The sequence below is a fragment of the Microcaecilia unicolor genome, chromosome 4 (assembly GCF_901765095.1).
Source record: "Microcaecilia unicolor chromosome 4, aMicUni1.1, whole genome shotgun sequence".
Classification (NCBI taxonomy): Eukaryota; Metazoa; Chordata; class Amphibia; order Gymnophiona; family Siphonopidae; genus Microcaecilia; species Microcaecilia unicolor.
The window spans coordinates 27,903,624-27,924,104 of record NC_044034.1 but is presented as its reverse complement, the minus strand read 5'-3'; the positions used below and the strand labels follow the sequence as shown (position 1 = coordinate 27,924,104).

The following is a 20,481-nucleotide window of genomic DNA, read 5'->3' as shown; positions in this document are numbered from 1 at the left end:
AGCCCATTCACTTTGAATGGACTGTGTCGGCATTGTCACGCAGTTTTGTAAACGGGGGGGGGGGGGGGGGGGGGGGGGGGAGAAATATGGTCTTCATTATATAATGAAACAATGATTCTAATTTCCAGATTTTGAACCATTTGAAGCATTTTAAAAATCTCATTTACTATGTTGCAATAATCCAACTTTGACAGCAACAAAGATTGCACTGTAAGTCTAAAACAAGGTGGTTCAACATTTCTGTGTATAGCTCTTAGGAGTTCTTTTACTAAGGTGCGCTGAAAAATGGCTTACGGTAGAGTAGGTGCGGGTTTTGGGCGTGTGCCGATCCAGTTTTCAGCGCACCTGTAAAAAAAGAGCGTTTAAAAAATTTTGCCAAATGGACATCAAGCTAAATCAAAATTGCCGCGCATCCATTTTGGGTCTGAGACCTTACCGCCAGGCATTGACCTAGCGGTAAAGACTCACACAGTAACCGGGTGGTAATGACCTTGGTGCGCGTCCGAAAATAAAAATAATTTTTTGGGCACATTCATGAAATGAAATTACCGCAAGAGTCATGTGGTAGCCATGCGGTAACTCTTTTGGCATGTGTTGGGCATGCATAGACGCTTACGTGACTTAGTAAAAGGGCTCCTTAATTTCCTTAATAGAAAAAAAAGAACTCTTAAACACCCTATTAATATGACATAACATAGTTAACAACTGGTTGTCCACTTCAATTTGTAATATGAGTGATAAAACTTATTTCTAATAACAAATGTCTCTCTACCTTGTATATTCTTAAGTGGACCTATCCAAAGAAATTTTTTATCATCTTGATTAAGTTTTAAACGAAAACATAAATTCCACCATTCTATTACTTCCACACATTTTTGAATTTCTCTCATCTCTTCATAGTTCTTGCATTATCTGGAAAAACTCCCATTACTTAAGCCAGATCTCAACCATTCAGATCACTCACACCATTAAAAGCAAACCAGTAAACCTTAATAAATGGGAATGACTGAAAGGGCACTCAGGCACATATGAGACATGTCTATCCACATTCTTTCATCTGAATTTGACACTTTTCTTTTAACAGATATGTCCAGTAGTACAATTGTATACTGAAACATCTTTAGGTCATTTTATGTGGACCTGATGAAGGGGAGTATAGTTCTAAGCTGATTACAGCTAGCTCAGAAAGAAAAAGGATTTCTTACACTTTGCTACCTAATGTTTCTTAAAAAAAAGTGCATATTACACCTTCCATAATTTCATTAAATCATCTCTAGGGTAGAATTTACTTAGATATTTAATATAGTAGTCCCTAAAAATAAAATAAAATCGAGTACAAAATAGCTTAACTTTTTATGTGAAAAATTTGAAAGTGAATGTCTTCTTTTGGGGCAACATAACTGTATATCTTCTCTGCTATGTGGCAAAATAAATCATTTGTAAATTTCCTTGTAATGTCTGAAGAATCTGTAGCAGTTGTGCAAGGTAATTGCATAGTTTTTGGAGCTTGTCAAAGTTAGCTGAAAGTACTCTAATTAACCTGGAGCCTGTAGTAAATGCATTTTTAGGATTAAATTTGAAAGCAGAAACTGATCTGACTGGAGGTGAGCAGGATGTGCCATTTTCGTCTTGTATGATTGTAGCTTTGTATAATTGAAAACAGGGAATGCCAGAGCAGTGGGCTCGATTGCTGCAGACGTCAAATATCACAATATCAGAACAGAAGAAAAATCCACAGGCTGTATTAGATGTCTTAGAATTCTACAATTCCAAAAAAACTTCCAACAGCCAAAAGTATATGAGTTTCACAGGTAAGATATTTTACTACAAGCCAGAAGTAGATTAGATTTAGTGGATTAGTTTTTTTTTTCTTCCATATAGTGTAATCCCATTAAATTTTGTATTTTTGTTTATATTCTTTTTTTTCAATCTTTATTTAAGTTTTTACCAAACATAACATTTATGAGTGATATTACACTAATTGAATTAATATTCTATTCATTACAAGAAAATTATTCTACACAAAATAATACTTTTTCTAACGACCACAATAATATGAAATTGATCCAAGAAAGAAATGGAAAACAGTTTCGCATCGAGTTAAATTAAATAAGTAGCTACATTCTGGAGTTGGCAGTAGTGGAGAAGGGAACAGATAAGAAGGATTTATCCATGGAGCGGAGTGCACGGGAAGGAGTGTAGGGATGGACGAGTGTGGAGAGATACTGGGGAGCAGCAGAGTGAGTACATTTATAGGTTAGTAGAAGAAGTTTGAACAGGATGCAAAAACGGATAGGGAGCCAGTGAAGGGTCTTGAGGAGAGGGGTAGTATGAGTAAAGCGACCCTGGCGGAAGTTGAGGCGGGCAGCAGAGTTTTGAACCGACTGGAGAGGGGAGAGGTGACTAAGTGGGAGGCCAGCAAGAAGCAGATTGCAGTAGTCTAAACGAGAGGTGACAAGGGTGTGGATGAGGGTTTTGGTAGAGTGCTCGGAAAGAAAGGGGTGGATTTTATGGATGTTGTAAAGAAAGAAATGACAGGTCTTGGCGGTCTGCTGGATGTGAGCAGAGAAGGAGAGAGAAGAGTCAAAGATGACCCCAAGGTTTCGAGCCAAGGAGACAGGGAGAATGAGAGAGCCATCAACAGAAATAGAAAACGGGGAGAGTGGGGAGGTGGGTTTGGGGGGAAAAATGAGAAGTTCGGTTTTGGTCATGTTTAATTTCAGGTGGCGTTGAGACATCCAGACAGCAATGTCAGACAAGCATGCTGAAACTTTGGTTTGGATGCAAGGTGAGATATCAGGGGTAGAAAGGTAGATTTGGGAGTCATCAGCATAGAGATGGTAGGAAAAGCCATGGGATGAGATTAATGAACCAAGGGAAGAAGTGTAGATAGAAAAGAGGAGGGGACCAAGAACAGAACCCTGAGGTACGCCGACAGGCAGAGGGATAGAAGTAGAAGAGGATCCACCAGAGTGAACACTGAAGGTGCGGAGGGAGAGGTAGGAAGAGAACCAGGAAAGGACAGAGCCCTGGAATCCAAGTGAGGACAGGATATCGAGGAGTATGCTGTGATCGACAGTGTCAAAAGCAGCACAAAGATCAAGAAGAATGAGGATGGAATAGAGACCTCTGGATTTAGCCAGTAATAGGTCATTGGAGACTTTAGTAAGAGCAGTTTCGGTTGAGTGGAGAGGGCGAAAACCAGATTGTAGTGGGTCAAGAATAGCATGTGAGGAGAGAAAATCAAGGCAGCGGCGGTGAACAGCACGCTCAAGTAATTTGGAGAGAAAAGGGAGGAGGGAGATGGGTCGGTAATTAGAGGGACAAGTAGGGTCGAGTGAAGGCTTCTTAAGGAGAGGTGTGATCACAGCATGTTTAAAGGCAGTAGGGACAGTTGCAGTGGAAAGTGAGAGGTTGAGAATGTGACAGATAAACGGAATAAGAGCAGGTGAGATGGCATTAAGAAGGTGGGTGGGAATGGGATATGTAATCTGCTAATGCATGCTTCTGGTGTACTCTGCTATGTTAGCACGTTTTTTGTTTCAATGCTATTTGGTTTCTGTATTGGGGAGCAAAATATTTAGCTTACATTTTGCATTAGGATATAAAGAGGGGCATAATTGAACGAAAACGTCTATCTCCATGGGCGTTTATCTCCAAGAACGGGTCCGTGAAGGGGCGGACCGAACCGTATTTTTGAAAAAAATAGACGTCCATGTTTTATTCGACAATTTGTGAGCTGGGCGTTTTTGTTTTTCAGTGATAATGGAAAATGAAAGCGCCCAGCTCAAAAACGAATAAATCCAAGGTATTTGTTCGTGGGAGGGGCCAGGATTCGTAGTGCACTGGTCCCCCTCACATGCCAGGACACCAACCGGGCACCCTAGGGCGCACTTTTACAAAAACAAAAAAAAAAGGTAAAAGAGCTCCCAGGTGCATAGCACCCTTCCCTTGTGTGTTGAGCCCCCCAAATCCCCCTCAAAACCCACTGCCCACAAGTCTACACCATTACTATAGCCCTAAGGGGTGAAGGGGTGTACATGTGGGTACAGTGGGTTTGGGGGGGTTGGATGACTAAGCATTAAGCAGCACAATTGTAACAGGTGGGGGGGGGGATGGGCCTGGGTCCACCTGCCTGAAGTCCACTGCACCCCCTAACAACTGCTCCAGGGACCTGCATACTGCTGTCAGGGAGGTGGGTATGACATTTGAGGGTGAAAATAAAAAGTTGTGAAACATCATGTTTTGTGGTGGGAGGGGGTTAGTGACCACTGGGGGAGTCAGGGGAGGTCATCCCCGATTCCCTCTGGTGGTAATCTGGTCATTTAGGGCACTTTTTGGGGCCTTATTCGTGAAAAAACAGGGTCCAGGAAAAGTGCCCTAAATTCTAGCTACAAACGCATACTTTTTTTCCATTATCGGCGAAAGGCGCCCATCTCTCCTCGGCCGATAACCACGCCCCAGTTCCATCTTTGCCACGCCTCCGACACGCCCCCGTCAACTTTGTACGCTTCCGCGATGGAGTGCAGTTGAAAACGTCCAAAATCGGCTTTCCATTATACCGATTTATTCGTTTTTGTGAGATAAACGTCTCTCCCGATTTGGGTCGAAATCTAGGCGTTTTTCTCTTTCAATTATAAGGTGGAAAGTGTGATTTACTTTGTAATGGAAGATTACTGCATTTGGTCCCTTGGTCCAAAAACTGGGTAAGCATTGGCATGTAAGCTACTGCATCATCTTTCTTCTAGTGAGGGGCCATTCTCACAGTAACATCCCTGATGTCTGCACAGTTCATTTGGAAACCAATTCATTTTTACCCATCAAATGGTTTTCTCCAAGGTCATCACTGGTCCTTATGTTTTTATCTTTGTTTATATTTTTCCCAGTCAATGCACCGGACCAAGTGTACCTTGGAACCAACACCATAAGCTAACTTATTGAACTTACAAATTTCAAGACTGTTATGAATTTTAGAAAGATATGAAGATTTATGCATATAAGAGAAAAATATAAACAAAGATAAAAACATAAAAGGGACCGGTGACTTTGGAGAAACCGTTTGATGGGGAAAAAAGAATTGATTTCCTTCATGGCTCTCTGCTGAGGTCCAAAAAGAAAAAGTCTTTATATATATATATATATATATATATATATATATATATATATATATATATATATACACATACTATGCATTGATATTTAATTTAAACATTTAATGGTTTGTTGTGTTTTTTTTTTCTTCAGATAAATTAACAGAGGATTATAATGGATCAAACTCATTGGTAAGTTTTACTTTTGAATACATCCCTTCATTTTCTGTTCAGATCTGTTTTATCATATTTATAGTAGATATAGCAGATTTTAATACCAACTTGAAACATTTAGGGCCCTGTTTACTAAGGGCTATTTTTGCTAAGCCGCAGTAAGCACTAGCACATGCTTAAAAGGGCTTACCACGGGTTGTTCTGAGACACCCCATGGTAAGTTCCAAATCTGCGTGGGTAAATTTTTCTGAGAGGAGACACATCTGAGGGCGGAGAGAAAGTGTTTCTGCGCTAATCAGCACATCTATGTTGTCACGCGCTGATTAATATGGGATTAGCACATAAGTTCTTACTGTCTATAAAATAGGTGGTAGTAAGGGCTTGCACACTAATTTTTGATAATAGCTATGCACTAATGGAATTTTAGCATTGGGTGGCATTAATTCAGAAAATAAAAAATCGGCCATATTCTGGCAGTGATAGAAAGTGGCCATAGAATACAGGAAAGACCTGTATAAGGGTGCGCTAAGAACACTTTCTACCTCAGCTTGTAAAGGGACGCCCTAAGCATTTTTCCATGGTACTAAATAAAGGAAACCTTAATTCCTTAGCATTGGCAGCAGATGAATCCAGAGACGGGTGGGTTGTGTCCATCTACCAGCATGTGGAGATAGCATTGATTTGAACTGTGCCTTATGGGACGAAATGCTTCCTGGCCATTTAGTATTCTCTGTCTCAGCAGGTGGACGGACGGCTTTCCACAAGCTCCTGGCTTCTTCTGCTTTCAGCTCCTGTTCTAGTACTCGAGCTTAGGGGTGACCAGGCTGTTCTGTGCTGACTTTAGGGAGCACACCTGGTTGCTCCAGGTCCCTCTCCCATCCTTATTTCTTCTCCAGCCCATTTCCCACTATTTCTTCTTGCTCACAGAAAAAAAAAAAAAAAGAAGACTTCATGTCTGTTTTGGATTCCCATCCCTCTTGGGCTCTGGTACTGTATTACAGGAGAGTGAAATCTAGTCTGGGACATTGCAGCATTAATTCGGAGAGAAGGTACCTCAGCTGTTTCCAGAGGCAGTGTAGAGCGTTGTTTACCTTTTTTCTACATTTTGACATTGTTGCGGAGAGGTTTTCATGGCGTCGGATCTTGTTAAGTGCTGCTCCCACTGCGGTTCGCAGTGAGTATCTTTGAGAGTGTGTGTGGGGGGGGGGGTGTTCTGGTCCAGAAATATCTGAGGAGCATGGCAGCGATGTTAGTGTGGCGGTTTCCCGCTCGGACACACGCCTGTCTTCTCCCTCTTCAGCTGTGGTGTCAGTGGCCATTTTGTTTTCCTGTGGGGACGGGACCATAGTAACTTCGGCTGGGCTTCCTGTGGTGGGAATGAACGCTTTGCTGTTGAACACCTCAGAGAGTGCTGGCAGCACCTCTGCTCTTGTGGGAGTAGCCAGAGAATTTTTTTCGCCTGAGTTTATTTTATTACTTCATCAGGCATATCTGTTAAAACAGACTACTCCAGCTGCTTCTTTTTCTGCACCGGGATTTCTGTGGGGTTAGCACCCCCGGCCCCTGCTATAGCTTCTCCTCCTGAGCTGGAACAGTCACAGGCTTTTGCCTCTGAGGGGGCTGTAGCCCCTTCTGCTATTTCAGTGCAGGATCTTGGGAGATTTAGAAGAGGGAGAGCTTCTACCATATGAAGTACACAACCCCATGGTGATTCAGGTGTTCCACAGGTAGGAGCTCTCAGCTTTTATTTTTAAAGCCTTGGCGACTTTGAATATTTCTTCTCTAGATACACAGTCTGCGGGCTCTTTTAATCCTAAGATAGCTGGCACTAAAAAGCCCCCCCAAAACATTTCCATGCAAGAAATTATTGCAGCACAGTGGGACACGCCTGATTCTGGTCTGTGAGTTACCAGAACTATGTCTCTGCTTTACCCAGGGTCGCAAGGTGAGCAGGACAGGTTGTGTTTGCCTAAAGTGGATGCTACAGTGGCTGCAGTGACTAAAAAGACAACTTTGCCTGTGGAAGGGGGTATGGCTCTGAAAGACATACAGGATCGAAAGCTTGAGGCTTCGCTGAAGCTGTCCTTCGAGGTATCCACACATGCTGTACAGGCAGCGGTCTGTAGCTGTTATGCAGCTAGAGCTTGTTTATCGTGGATTTAACAAGCGGTGAATTCTTCCGTGGATTCAGACTTGAGACCGTTTCCTTAATTTCCAGATGTGAAGATGGGCTTAGTCTATTTTGCAGATTCTTTGTTTGACCTCGTTTGGGTGTCGGTCAAACAAATGTCCTTGGCTGTAACAGGTTGTCGCTTGTTATGGTTTTACCACTGGGCTGCAGACACCGCTTCTATGCATCGTTTGGTTAAACTCCCTTTTAAGGGTAAACTTCTCTTTGGGGAAAATTTGGGAAAGCTTGTCAAAGATCTTGGAGATACTAAAACTTGGCATCTTCCTGAAGACGGGCCTCTCTTCTTTTAAGTCTGGACAGTCAAGGCAGCGGTTTAAGGACAATTGTCCATTTGCTATTGTCCAGGGAAGTCTTCATTTTCTTCCAGATTCCGCTTCCAACAGAGAAAGTCCTTTTGGACGGCCAGGCGTTCCACTGATCAGATAACTAAATCCGTGCCTGCCTCTCGACCCTCACAATGATGGGGTCGTGGCCTACTTATCAACTCAGGGGGATGGCTGTCTCAATTTTTCGAAGAGTGGGCTGTGCTTACTACGAACCAATGGGTCTTAGAACTTGTTTGAGATGGTTATAAATTAGAATTTTCCTCTCCCATCACAGATTTTTTTCTTGGTGTACCCGTGTTCAGCAGGACCTAAATAGGCAGCTGTATGGTCCACTCCACAAACAGAGTGGATAGGGGCTATAATTCTAGTTCCTGTTAAGGAACGAGAACATAGTCGCTACTGCAGCTACTTTTTCATTCCCAAGAAAGAGGACTTTTTCATCCAGTGCTAGATTTGAGAAGGGTCAACAGATTTCTGCAGATCGGACATTTCCGCATGGAGACTCTGAGGTCGGTCATTTCGGCAGTGTAGCAGGAGAGTTTCTCACTGCCCTGGATCTCAAGGAGGCTTATTTGCATATTCCAATTTTGCCTCTGCATCAACGTTTCCTATGCTTTGCCAGTCTGGGACAGCATTTCCAGTTCTAAGTACTTCCATTCAGATTAGCCACAGTGCCACACACCTTTTCTAAGGTCATGGTAGTAGTGGCGGCAGCCTTACAGAAGGAGGGGATCAGAGTCCATCCCTACCGTGACAATTGGCTTATCTGGGCTTCATCACTGGACGAGAGTTTTTGGGTCACCATCAGAGTGGTATCTCTTCTCCAGTCGCTGGGATGCATTATCAGTTTTTCCAAGAGTCACCTTGTTTTCTCTCAGATACTGGAGTATCTTGGAATTGTTTTCAACATTGTACGCAGCAGGGTGATCTTGATGGACTGCAGACATCTCAAATTGCAGCAACAAATCCGACTCTTGATGCAGCCCCCCCCCCCCCCCCCCCCCCAGAGTCTGAGTTTATGTCCAGGTGTTGGGGGTCGATGGTGGCCACTTGGAGGTCGTACTTTGGGTATAGGCTCGCATGAGATCTCTACAGCAGTCTCTGTTGAGTTGGTTGGTGGTCACCGGTCTCCAAGGATTATCAGCACCATCTTCTGTTGCAGCTGAAAGCTTGTCGCAGTCTAGTCTGGTGGTTGAAGGATTTTAATCTGTCGAGAGGAGCTCCATTGGTGACCCTGGAATGGATGTGGAAACTGTACAAAGCAGATCGTAGATAAACCAAAGAGATATTTTATTAATATGATAAAGATAAAATATGCATACAATAGTCCGTATACATAAAATAGCCCGACACAGGCCGTGTTTCGCCCAACTGGGCTGCTTCAGGGGCTATAGAGTGGTTCTTCACTACCAAACCAGAAATATGCTTGGTAAAGGCAAGTGTATGAACAATATCCTGAAAAAACGGCTCATCCAGAGACGCAAAAACAAATGGATAAGTTTGAAGGTCCTTAACCATTTGTTTTTGCGTCTCTGGATGAGCCGTTTTTTCAGGATATTGTTCATACACTTGCCTTTACCAAGCATATTTCTGGTTTGGTAGTGAAGAACCACTCTATAGCCCCTGAAGCAGCCCAGTTGGGCGAAACACGGCCTGTGTCGGGCTATTTTATGTATACGGACTATTGTATGCATATTTTATCTTTATCATATTAATAAAATATCTCTTTGGTTTATCTACGATCTGCTTTGTACAGTTTCCACTTTGGAGTTTGCAGATCGTCTGCCCCTTTGTTTTCTTGGACCCTGGAATGGATGTGACAGATACCACTCTTCTCAGGGGATGCACTGCCAATCTCAGTGCCGCAGGGATTGTGGCCAGCAGCCAAGGTGCTGTGGCCTATAAACCGTTTGGAGCTACAATCAGTGTGCAAGGCTCTAATAGCTTTTCAGGCACTCATAGAGGGCATGCCAGTTTGCGTGTTCTCCGACAACATGACGGCAGTGCCATATATCAACAGACAAGGCAGCACTCACAGTCCCACGTTGACAGCGGAAGCGGATTTGCTCCTAAAGTGGGCAGAAATACATCTAGCACAGCACTCAGCAGCTCCCATTGTAGGAACTTTGAATGTTCAAGCTGACTATTAGTCGAAACACGGTGGATCTGGGAGAGTGGGAACTCTCAGAACCAGCATTTTGAGTGGTCACTCATCGTTGAGGGACTCCTGTGTTAGATCTGATGGTGACCCACAGGAATGCCAAGGCTTCCTGGTTCTTCAGTCAAAAAGAAAAAGCGGATCCGAAGGCATCAATGCTCTTCTCCAGCCCTGGCCAGAGATGGACTTTCTGTAGGTCTTTCTCTCATGGCCTCTAATCAGCAGAGTATTGCATTGGGTTAAACATCACAAAGGGCTAGAGATTCTGATTGCCCCGGATTGACCCAGAGGCTGAAGTATGCAGACCTCATCAGACTTCTGGTGGACAGGCCATTTCGGCTTCGAGTCATATGGCCTTCTGTCTCGTGGTCCTCTGTTGATGGGGGTTCCGTCTTCCTTTGATCTTATGGCTTGGTTCTTGAGCGGTTAAAGCTGAAACATAGGGGGGTATCCAGACCCTGTGATTGAGACTTTGCTTAAGGCGAAGAAGCGTTCTACTTCAACAGCGCACCAATTTGAAGCGTGGTCCGCTGAGAGGGCGGTGTCGCCATTCCAGGCATCACTATCTCTTATGTTGAATTTTTTCCAAGATGAATTACAGAAGAGATTGGTGGTCGGTTCCCTTAGGGTACAAGTGGCAGCTTTGGCATGTTATTGCAGCTGCCTGTCTCATTCCTCTCTGGCGTCACACCTAGATGTACGCTGCTCCGGTGGTTCATCTGTGTCCAGAGTGGAACCTTAATTTGGTTTTTCAGGCACTGAATAAACCTCCATTTGAAGGGTTTCATAAGGCAATGTTTAAAGGTCTTTCTTTCAAGGCGGTATTTCTAATAGCTATTGCATGTGTGCATAGTGTCTCAGAATTACAAGCGCTCTCTTGCAGAGATCTGTTCCTCCACTTTACGGATGTGGGAGTGACTGTGCAGACGGTGCCTTCATTTCTGCTGAAGGTGGTTTCTTTGTTTCACCTTAACCAGCCGTTGTTTTTACCTGATCTTGTTGAGGGTCTGTTTCCCTCTGATTTCCAACTTCTCCGCCTCTTGGACGTTAAGTAGGTTCTTTCACGTTATTTAGCGGCGACCAATGACTTTTGTTGTTCAGATCATCTGTTTTTCCTTTTTTCAGGCCCTCACAAAAGTGAATTGGCGTCCAAAGTGACCATTGCGTGCTGGTGAAGGAGGCCATTTCTTCAGCATATCTTCTAGCAGGTTGTTCACCTCCATTGCACCTTCGGGTTCATTCTACTCTGGCTACAGCAACCTCTTGGGTGGAAGCACCTGTGGTTGCAGTGGAGGAAATCTGTTGGGCAGCAACTTGGTCTTTGGTTCATATGTTTGTTAGGCACTATTGGGTGGACATTGCTGTGTGAGCAGACACTTCATTTGGAACATCTGTGCTAGCTGGGGGAGGCTCAGCTTCCCACCTTGTTTAGGTACTGCTTTGCTACATCCCACACATCTCTGGAGTCATCTGCTGCTGATGCTAAGGAACGAAAAATTATATCTTCCCTGATAATTTTCTTTAGTCACAGCAGATGAATCCAGAGTCCACCCTAATCTCTGTTCTGATGGTAGCCATGTCTTGAAGAAATTTTTGCTGCGTTATTATTTGCTTTCTTTATCTCTCTATAGATAGGTGCAGTTTGCATGAATTTGGAATTGGATTTCTATGTGTGTGTTCTTCTTTGTTTCCTACTGCTTTGATATGACATATACTAAATGGTCAAGAAGCATTCCGTCCCATAAGGCACAGTTCAAATCAGTGCTGTCTATCTCTACCTGTTGGTAGATAGACACAACCCACAAGTCTCTGGATTCATCTGCTGTGACTAAAGGAATGAAAATTATCAGGTAAGATATAATTTTTTGATAGACCCCTTTAGTGTCTGATTTGGGTAATGAATATTAAAGCTTCATGTTGTATTAAAGTGCTGGAATTCAGGATCTTCTATCCAGGAGTGAGTCAGCATACTTGGGGGGGGGGGGGGGGGGGGGGAGTGATTTACTAAACGTGCACACTAATGCCGTTAACGCCTTATTTGCTGCTCATTGCATTAAAATGGCAAATAACATACATTGTCATTGTTTGTATTGTTACTAAACTCCGCCCTAATTTCCTTCTTCATCGCTTCCTTCATTTAGAACTGTCTATGACTGTTCTTAAGTATGAGGCTAAGTACATGATCTGAAAACTAAAGGGCAACCTAATTTTGGTTTGTTTTGATGCTGAAACCAGCCCAAAATCCAAATTTTGCCTTTTCAGCTTTGGCTGAAAATGGTGAAACAGTGCAGTGTACCCATAGCCAGAGGGTATCCACCCAGTCAGGTTTTCAAGATTTTCACACACCAAAAAAAAAATAAAATAAAAAATATATGTGTGTGTGTATATACAGTGCACTCCATTTAAGTGCATGTCGGATAAACACATGCTTTGTTTAACTGCATGCTGTACTTCGGTCCTGTTTTTGGCGCCATCAGTTTCTATGGGGACAAACTTCGGTTTAGTGCACCACTGATTTGCTTATATGCATGGTTTAAGACCGCTCCTCTGCAGGAAAGACTCCACATAAGCGCATGCACGGAATATGGAAGCCAATTGACATGTGACAAAGGGACGGCAAATTTGAAATCTCGTTGGTTAACTGCCACAGGCAGAATAAGCGAAAGAAAGTTGTTAGAGTGTACACTGGAGTCGTCGTTGTCGCCGCACAACTGTAAGACTTTAACACTGGCTGAACGAATAGAAGTTCTTAAAAAAATTAGAAAACAAAGTCAAGCATCTATTGCTAAAGAATATGGTGTCAATCCCAGTCAAATTTCACGTATCTTGAAGCAGAAAGATCAGCTTCTGGAAGACTGGCAAAACAATACAAATCCACACAGGAAACGAAAACAGGCGGGAAAAGCTGAAGATTTAGAAGATGCTCTTCTTTGGTGGTTTTCTCAAGTCAGGAGCAGACAGTTTCTTGTCAGTGGTCAACTGCTTATGGAGAAAGCTAATCAGCTAGCTGAAAGTCTTTTACTAACTGAATTCAAAGTCACTGTTGGAAGGAGAGGAACAACATAAAATTCAAGAAACAGCATGGTGAAAAACAAGATGCTGATGACTTTTTTGCTGAAAATTGGGTTGTTTCAGTTCTTCCTACCATCTTGAACGAGTTTGCACCTCGTGACATTTTCAATGCTGACGAAAACGGTCTCTATTGGCGAGCGATTCCTGATGGAACACTTGCATTCAAACAAGCCGAAACTACAGAAAGTAAAACATCGAAGGACCGACTGACTATCCTCCTTTGCTGCAATATGGATGGGAGTGAGACGTTGGAACCACTTGTTATTGGAATTCTCCGAGGACAAGCAGGCTGCTTGTTCTCACTGATGGGTTGACGTCCTCGGCAGCCCCCTCCATCGGAAAGTTTACTAGCAAAGGCCTTTGCTAGTCCTCGCGCGCCCATGCGCACCGCGCATGCGCGGCCGTCTTCCCGCCCGAAACCGGCTCGAGCCGGCCAGTCTTCTTTCGTCCGCGCTCGGTACGGTCGTGTTACGCCGTTCGTGCCCCAGAGAGTCGACCTCGCGCGTCCTTTTTGACGTGTTTTTTTCCTGTTTTTCCTTGAAAAAGTTCGGGAAGCGCTCCGGTAGTGTTCCGGAAGACCCTTTCGGGTTTTCTGCCCTTCCTGTATTTCTCAGTTTTTGCCCCGTAAGTTTTCTTTCGTTGTCGGGGTAGGCCTCTTTTGGCCTCGGTCGAGACTTTTCTCCCTCTAAATTTTGGTGCTTCAATTTTCGGCTTTTGATTTCGCCGGCGTGATTTTTCCGCCCATGACATCGAAGCCTTCCAGCGGCTTCAAGAAGTGCACACAGTGCGCCCGGGTAATCTCGCTCACTGATAGGCACTCTGCGTGTCTTCAGTGTCTAGGGGCCCAGCACCGCCCTCAGAACTGCAGTCTGTGTTCCCTGTTACAAAGGCGGACTCAGGTAGTGAGATTAGCCCAGTGGAACGTTTTGTTCTCGGGCTCTTCGTCGGCATCGGCACCGGAGGCATCGAGTGCATCGACGTCGTCAGCGTCCGGACCATCTTCCTTGGCTGCCGCTTCATCGACTGCATCGAGGCATCGAACCTCTGCATCGGCGCCGAGGCATCGGGCGACTGCATCGACGTCGGTGGTACCGAGACTTCGTCTGCTGATGTCGTCGGACGGAGGTGCATCGTCAGGAGTGCAGGTGAGGGCTGTCCATTCCCCTGCTGGTGGCGGTGAGCCTTCGGGTGGGTCTCCTCCTACCCTGAGGGCTCCTGCGGTACAGCCCCCCCGGGATCGACCTTCTTCGGTCTCGGCCCCGAGGAAGCGACGGATGGATTCTACGTCCTCCTCGTCGGTGCCGGGGAGCTCCGGTGACATGCTTCGGAAGAAGTCGAAGAAGCATCGACACCGGTCTCCTCCCCATGTCGGTACCGAGAGCTCTGGGTCGCCGAGGGATTCGGCACCCAGCAGGCATCGGCACCGAGAGGACCGCTCACCCTCTGTTCAGGAGGTGTCGATGCGCTCCACTCTGGACAGCCCGGAACAGCCTCCTCGCCCGGAACAGGCCTGCATCGACCTCTCAGCCTTTCTCTGCAGCCGCTCTAAACGAGAGCCTCCGGGCCGTTCTCCCAGAGATTCTGGGAGAGCTGTTGCGCCCTACCCCTCCGGTACCGGCGGTGCTTGCGCCTCCGGTACCGTCGAGCGTGGCGCCGGCTGGCCCATCGCCCGGGTTGAGGTCCCCGACGTCGGTACCGCGTGCGGTGCCGACAGCGGCCACCTCCCAGGAAGGCTCCCCGACTACGTCGGCGGAGGGAGCTTCGCCGATGCGGGCGAGGGAGTCTACCTCTCGACGCCCCCACCGTGGACGGGGTTCCACCGAGTCGAGTAGGGCGAGGTTGCAGACGCAGGTTCGTGAACTTGTGTCTGACACCGAGGGTGAGGCCTCGTGGGAGGAAGAGGAGGACCCCAGATATTTCTCTGACGAGGAGTCTGAGGGTCTTCCTTCTGATCCCACTCCCTCTCCTGAGAGACAGCTTTCTCCTCCCGAGAGTCTGTCTTTTGCTTCCTTTGTCCGGGAGATGTCTACGGCCATCCCCTTCCCGGTGGTTGTGGAGGACGAGCCCAGGGCTGAAATGTTTGAGCTCCTGGACTATCCTTCTCCACCTAAGGAAGCGTCCACTGTTCCCTTGCACCATGTCCTAAAAAAGACATTGCTTGCGAACTGGACCAAGCCACTAAGTAATCCCCACATTCCCAAGAAGATTGAGTCCCAGTACCGGATCCATGGGGACCCAGAGCTGATGCGCACTCAGTTGCCTCATGACTCTGGAGTTGTGGATCTGGCCCTAAAGAAGGGTAAGAGTTCTAGGGAGCATGCTTCGGTGCCCCCGGGCAAAGACCCTAGAACCTTAGACTCCTTTGGGAGGAAGGCCTACCATTCTTCTATGCTCGTGGCCAAGATCCAGTCTTACCAGCTCTACACGAGCATACACATGCGGAACAATGTGCGGCAGTTGGCGGGCTTGGTTGATGCTCTTCCCCCTGAGCAAGCCAAGCCTTTTCAGGAGGTGGTCAGGCAGCTGAAGGCGTGCAGAAAATTCCTGGCCAGAGGAGTTTATGACACTTTTGATGTTGCGTCCAGGGCCGCTGCTCAAGGTGTGGTGATGCGCAGGCTCTCATGGCTGCGTGCCGCCGACCTGGAGAATAGACTCCAGCAGCGGATTGCGGACTCGCCTTGCCGTGCGGACAACATTTTTGGAGAAAAAGTCGAGCAGGTGGTAGAGTCTCTCCACCAGCGGGACACCGCATTCGACAAGTTCTCCCGCCGGCAGCCTTCAGCCTCTACCTCTACAGGTAGACGATTTTTCGGGGGAAGGAAGACTGGTCCCTATGCTTCTGGTAAGCGTAGGTACAATCCTCCTTCCCGACAGCCTGCGGCCCAGGCTAAGCCCCAGCGCGCTCGCTCTCGTCAGCAGCGTGCGCCTCAGCAAGGCCCCGCGGCTCCCCAGCAAAAGCAAGGGGCGAGCTTTTGACTGGCTCCAGCAGAGCATAGCCGACATCCAAGTGTCAGTGCCGGGCGACCTGCCGGTCGGGGGGAGGTTGAAAGCTTTTCACCAAAGGTGGCCTCTCATAACCTCCGATCAGTGGGTTCTCCAAATAGTCCGGCAGGGATACACCCTCAATTTGGCCTCAAAACCTCCAAATTGTCCACCGGGAGCTCAGTCTTACAGCTTCCAGCACAAGCAGGTACTTGTAGAGGAACTCTCCGCCCTTCTCAGCGCCAATGCGGTCGAGCCCGTGCCATCCGGGCAAGAAGGGCTGGGATTCTATTCCAGGTACTTCCTTGTGGAAAAGAAAACAGGGGGGATGCGTCCCATCCTAGACCTAAGGGCCCTGAACAAATATCTCGTAAAAGAAAAGTTCAGGATGCTTTCCCTGGGCACCCTTCTCCCCATGATTCAGCAAAACGATTGGCTATGCTCTCTGGACTTGAAGGATGCCTACACACACATCCCGATACTGCCAGCTCACAGACAGTATCTGCGATTTCAGTTGGGCACACGCCACTTCCAGTACTGTGTGCTACCCTTTGGGCTCGCCTCTGCGCCCAGGGTGTTCACAAAGTGCCTAGCTGTGGTAGCAGCGGCACTTCGCAGGCTGGGGGTGCACGTGTTCCCATATCTCGACGATTGGCTTGTGAAGAACACATCCGAGGCAGGAGCCCTGCAGTCCATGCAGATGACTATTCGCCTCCTGGAGCTACTGGGGTTTGTGATAAATTACCCAAAGTCCCATCTTTCCCCAGTGCAGAAACTCGAATTCATAGGAGCCCTGCTGGATTCTCGGACGGCTCGCGCCTATCTCCCAGAGGCGAGAGCCAACAACTTGTTGTCCCTCGTCTCGCGGGTGCGAGCGTCCCAGCAGATCACAGCTCGGCAGATGTTGAGATTGCTGGGCCACATGGCCTCCACAGTTCATGTGACTCCCATGGCCCGCCTTCACATGCGATCTGCTCAATGGACCCTAGCCTCCCAGTGGTATCAGGCCGCTGGGGGACTAGAGGACGTGATCCACCTGTCCACGAGTTTTCTCGAATCCCTGTATTGGTGGACGATTTGCTCCAATTTGACTCTGGGACGTCCCTTCCAAATTCCTCAGCCACAAAAAGTGCTGACCACGGATGCGTCTCTCCTGGGATGGGGAGCTCATGTCGATGGGCTTCACACCCAAGGAAGTTGGTCCCTCCAAGAACGCGATCTACAGATCAATCTTCTGGAGTTGCGAGCGATCTGGAACGCTCTGAAGGCTTTCAGAGATCGGCTGTCCCACCAAATTGTCCAAATTCAGACAGACAACCAGGTTGCCATGTACTATGTCAACAAGCAGGGGGGCACCGGATCTCGCCCCCTGTGTCAGGAAGCCGTCAGCATGTGGCTCTGGGCTCGCCGTCTCGGCATGGTGCTCCAAGCCACATATCTGGCAGGCGTAAACAACAGTCTGGCCGACAGGTTGAGCAGGATTATGCAACCTCACGAGTGGTCGCTCAGTTCCAGGGTAGTGCGACAGATCTTCCAAGCGTGGGGCACCCCCTTGGTGGATCTCTTCGCATCTCGAGCGAACCACAAAGTCCCTCAGTTCTGTTCCAGGCTTCAGGCCTCCGGCAGACTAGCATCGGATGCCTTCCTCCTGGATTGGGGGGAGGGCCTGCTGTATGCTTATCCTCCCATCCCTCTGGTGGGGAAGACTTTGTTGAAACTCAAGCAAGACCGAGGCACCATGATTCTGATTGCTCCTTTTTGGCCGCGTCAGATCTGGTTCCCCCTTCTGGAGTTATCCTCCGAAGAACCGTGGAGATTGGAGTGTTTTCCGACCCTCATCACACAGGACGAGGGGGCGCTTCTGCATCCCAACCTCCAGTCTCTGGCTCTCACGGCCTGGATGTTGAGGGCGTAGACTTTGCCTCTTTGGGTCTGTCAGAGGGTGTCTCCCGCATCTTGCTTGCTTCCAGGAAAGACTCCACTAAGAGAAGTTACTTCTTCCATTGGAGGAGGTTTGCCGTCTGGTGTGACAGCAAGGCCCTAGATCCTCGCTCTTGTCCTACACAGACCCTGCTTGAATACCTTCTGCACTTGTCTGAGTCTGGTCTCAAGACCAACTCTGTAAGGGTTCACCTTAGTGCAATCAGTGCATACCATTACCGTGTGGAAGGTAAGCCAATCTCAGGACAGCCTTTAGTTGTTCGCTTCATGAGAGGTTTGCTTTTGTCAAAGCCCCCTGTCAAGCCTCCTACAGTGTCATGGGATCTCAATGTCGTTCTCACCCAGCTGATGAAACCTCCTTTTGAGCCACTGAATTCCTGCCATCTGAAGTACTTGACCTGGAAGGTCATTTTCTTGGTGGCAGTTACTTCAGCTCGTAGAGTCAGTGAGCTTCAGGCCCTGGTAGCCCAGGCCCCTTACACCAAATTTCATCATAACAGAGTAGTCCTCCGCACTCACCCTAAGTTCTTGCCAAAGGTTGTGTCGGAGTTCCATCTGAACCAGTCAATTGTCTTGCCAACATTCTTTCCCCGTCCTCATTCCTGCCCTGCTGAACGTCAGCTGCACACATTGGACTGCAAGAGAGCATTGGCCTTCTACCTGGAGCGGACACAGCCCCACAGACAGTCCGCCCAATTGTTTGTTTCTTTTGATCCCAATAGGAGGGGAGTGGCTGTAGGGAAACGCACCATATCCAATTGGCTAGCAGATTGCATTTCCTTCACTTACGCCCAGGCGGGGCTGGCTCTTGAGGGTCATGTCACGGCTCATAATGTTAGAGCCATGGCTGCGTCGGTAGCCCACTTGAAGTCAGCCTCCATTGAAGAAATTTGCAAAGCTGCGACGTGGTCATCTGTCCACACATTCACATCTCATTACTGCCTGCAGCAGGACACCCGACGGTTCGGGCAGTCAGTTCTTCAGAACCTGTTTGGGCTTCAGGATCCAACTCCACCCCCCGAGGGCCCTGTTTGTTCTGTTCCAGGCTGCACTCTCAGTTAGTTGGTAAATTTTTTAGGTCAATCTCATTAATGTCCTCGCCGTTGCGAGGCCCAATTGACCATGGTTGTTGTTTTGAGTGAGCCTGGGGGCTAGGGATACCCCATCAGTGAGAACAAGCAGCCTGCTTGTCCTCGGAGAAAGCGAATGCTACATACCTGTAGAAGGTATTCTCCGAGGACAGCAGGCTGATTGTTCTCACAAACCCGCCCGCCTCCCCTTTGGAGTTGAGTCTTCCCTGGAAGTGTATTGTCTTGCTACATACTGGACTGGCCGGCTCGAGCCGGTTTCGGGCGGGAAGACGGCCGCGCATGCGCGGTGCGCATGGGCGCGCGAGGACTAGCAAAGGCCTTTGCTAGTAAACTTTCCGATGGAGGGGGCTGCCGAGGACGTCAACCCATCAGTGAGAACAATCAGCCTGCTGTCCTCGGAGAATACCTTCTACAGGTATGTAGCATTCGCTAGAGCAAACAGCCCCGTTACTTCAAGAATGTTCAGTGACTTCCTGTGTCATACGAGGCTAATGCAAATTCATGGATGATTGGGGGAATTTGGAAGCAGTGGCTAAAGAAGTTAGACAATAGAATGCGGGCACAAAAGCATCAGATTTTGTTGCTTTGTGATAATTGTGCTGCACACAGTGATGATGTCAGGCTGTCTAACGTCAAGGTGGTGTTCCTGCCACCAAACACTACCTCTCTCTGATCAGGGCATAATAGCCAATTTCAAACAACATTATCGGGCTCTTGTGCTACGTCATCTGATGAGCGTTATGGATGACCAGACTGGCAAGGATAAACGTGCTATTGAACTGGCTCGTAATCTATCACTGTTGGATTCCCTACGTATGCAGAAAGAAGTCTGGAATCATGTTACACAGGCAACCATTGTGAATTGCTACAAGCGGGTAAGCTTTGTTAAGGATGTGGAGAGGGACGAAACAGATGCAGCTGTTGCAAACGGATCAGATGAACAGGCTGTTGACATCCCAGCCGGTGTTACTGAAGAGGAGTTTTATCACTTCATAGCTGTTCATTATGATCTACAAACAGCTGACGACAGCACTGATGTCCAGATATGCGCCTACACGCAGGCAATGGCTGATGATGAAACAGATGATGAAATGAGCAGCGAGGCACATGCTGATGAAATTCAACAACCTCCTGTCACTTGTGCAAGAACGATGGAGAGTCTCAACACCGTGCGGGCCTATCTGGAGGCCACTGGATGTCAGTGCTATGACAGTTTTTACTGTCTGGCAGACGTAGACTATGGAACTAACAGACACAATAGTGTACATAGGGCTATGACTGATTACTTCAAGTAAGCCTAACGTCAGTTAATGGAGACTGTATAACGTCAGTTAACGTTGACTGTATACTGTATAATAAACAGTACTGTACATATGCTTATCAGATGTCAAGCTTCTTTGTGTCACAACGGTTAAGTGCACGCTCCGGTTAACTGCATGTATTTCTTTAGTCCCAG

At 47.3% G+C, this 20,481-nt stretch overlaps 1 protein-coding gene across 5 annotated transcripts in view; it reads left to right on the top strand.

Moving 5' to 3' along the window:
• Positions 1–20,481, top strand: part of PAK1 (p21 (RAC1) activated kinase 1) — a 184,353-nt gene that overhangs the window by 78,575 nt on the left and 85,297 nt on the right. For all 5 annotated transcript variants that reach the window (XM_030200071.1, XM_030200072.1, XM_030200073.1 and 2 more), the window contains 2 exons: positions 1,664–1,811; positions 5,245–5,282. In XM_030200071.1, coding sequence (XP_030055931.1) covers positions 1,664–1,811; positions 5,245–5,282 — 186 coding nt within the window. The remainder of the gene's footprint in view (positions 1–1,663; positions 1,812–5,244; positions 5,283–20,481) is intronic.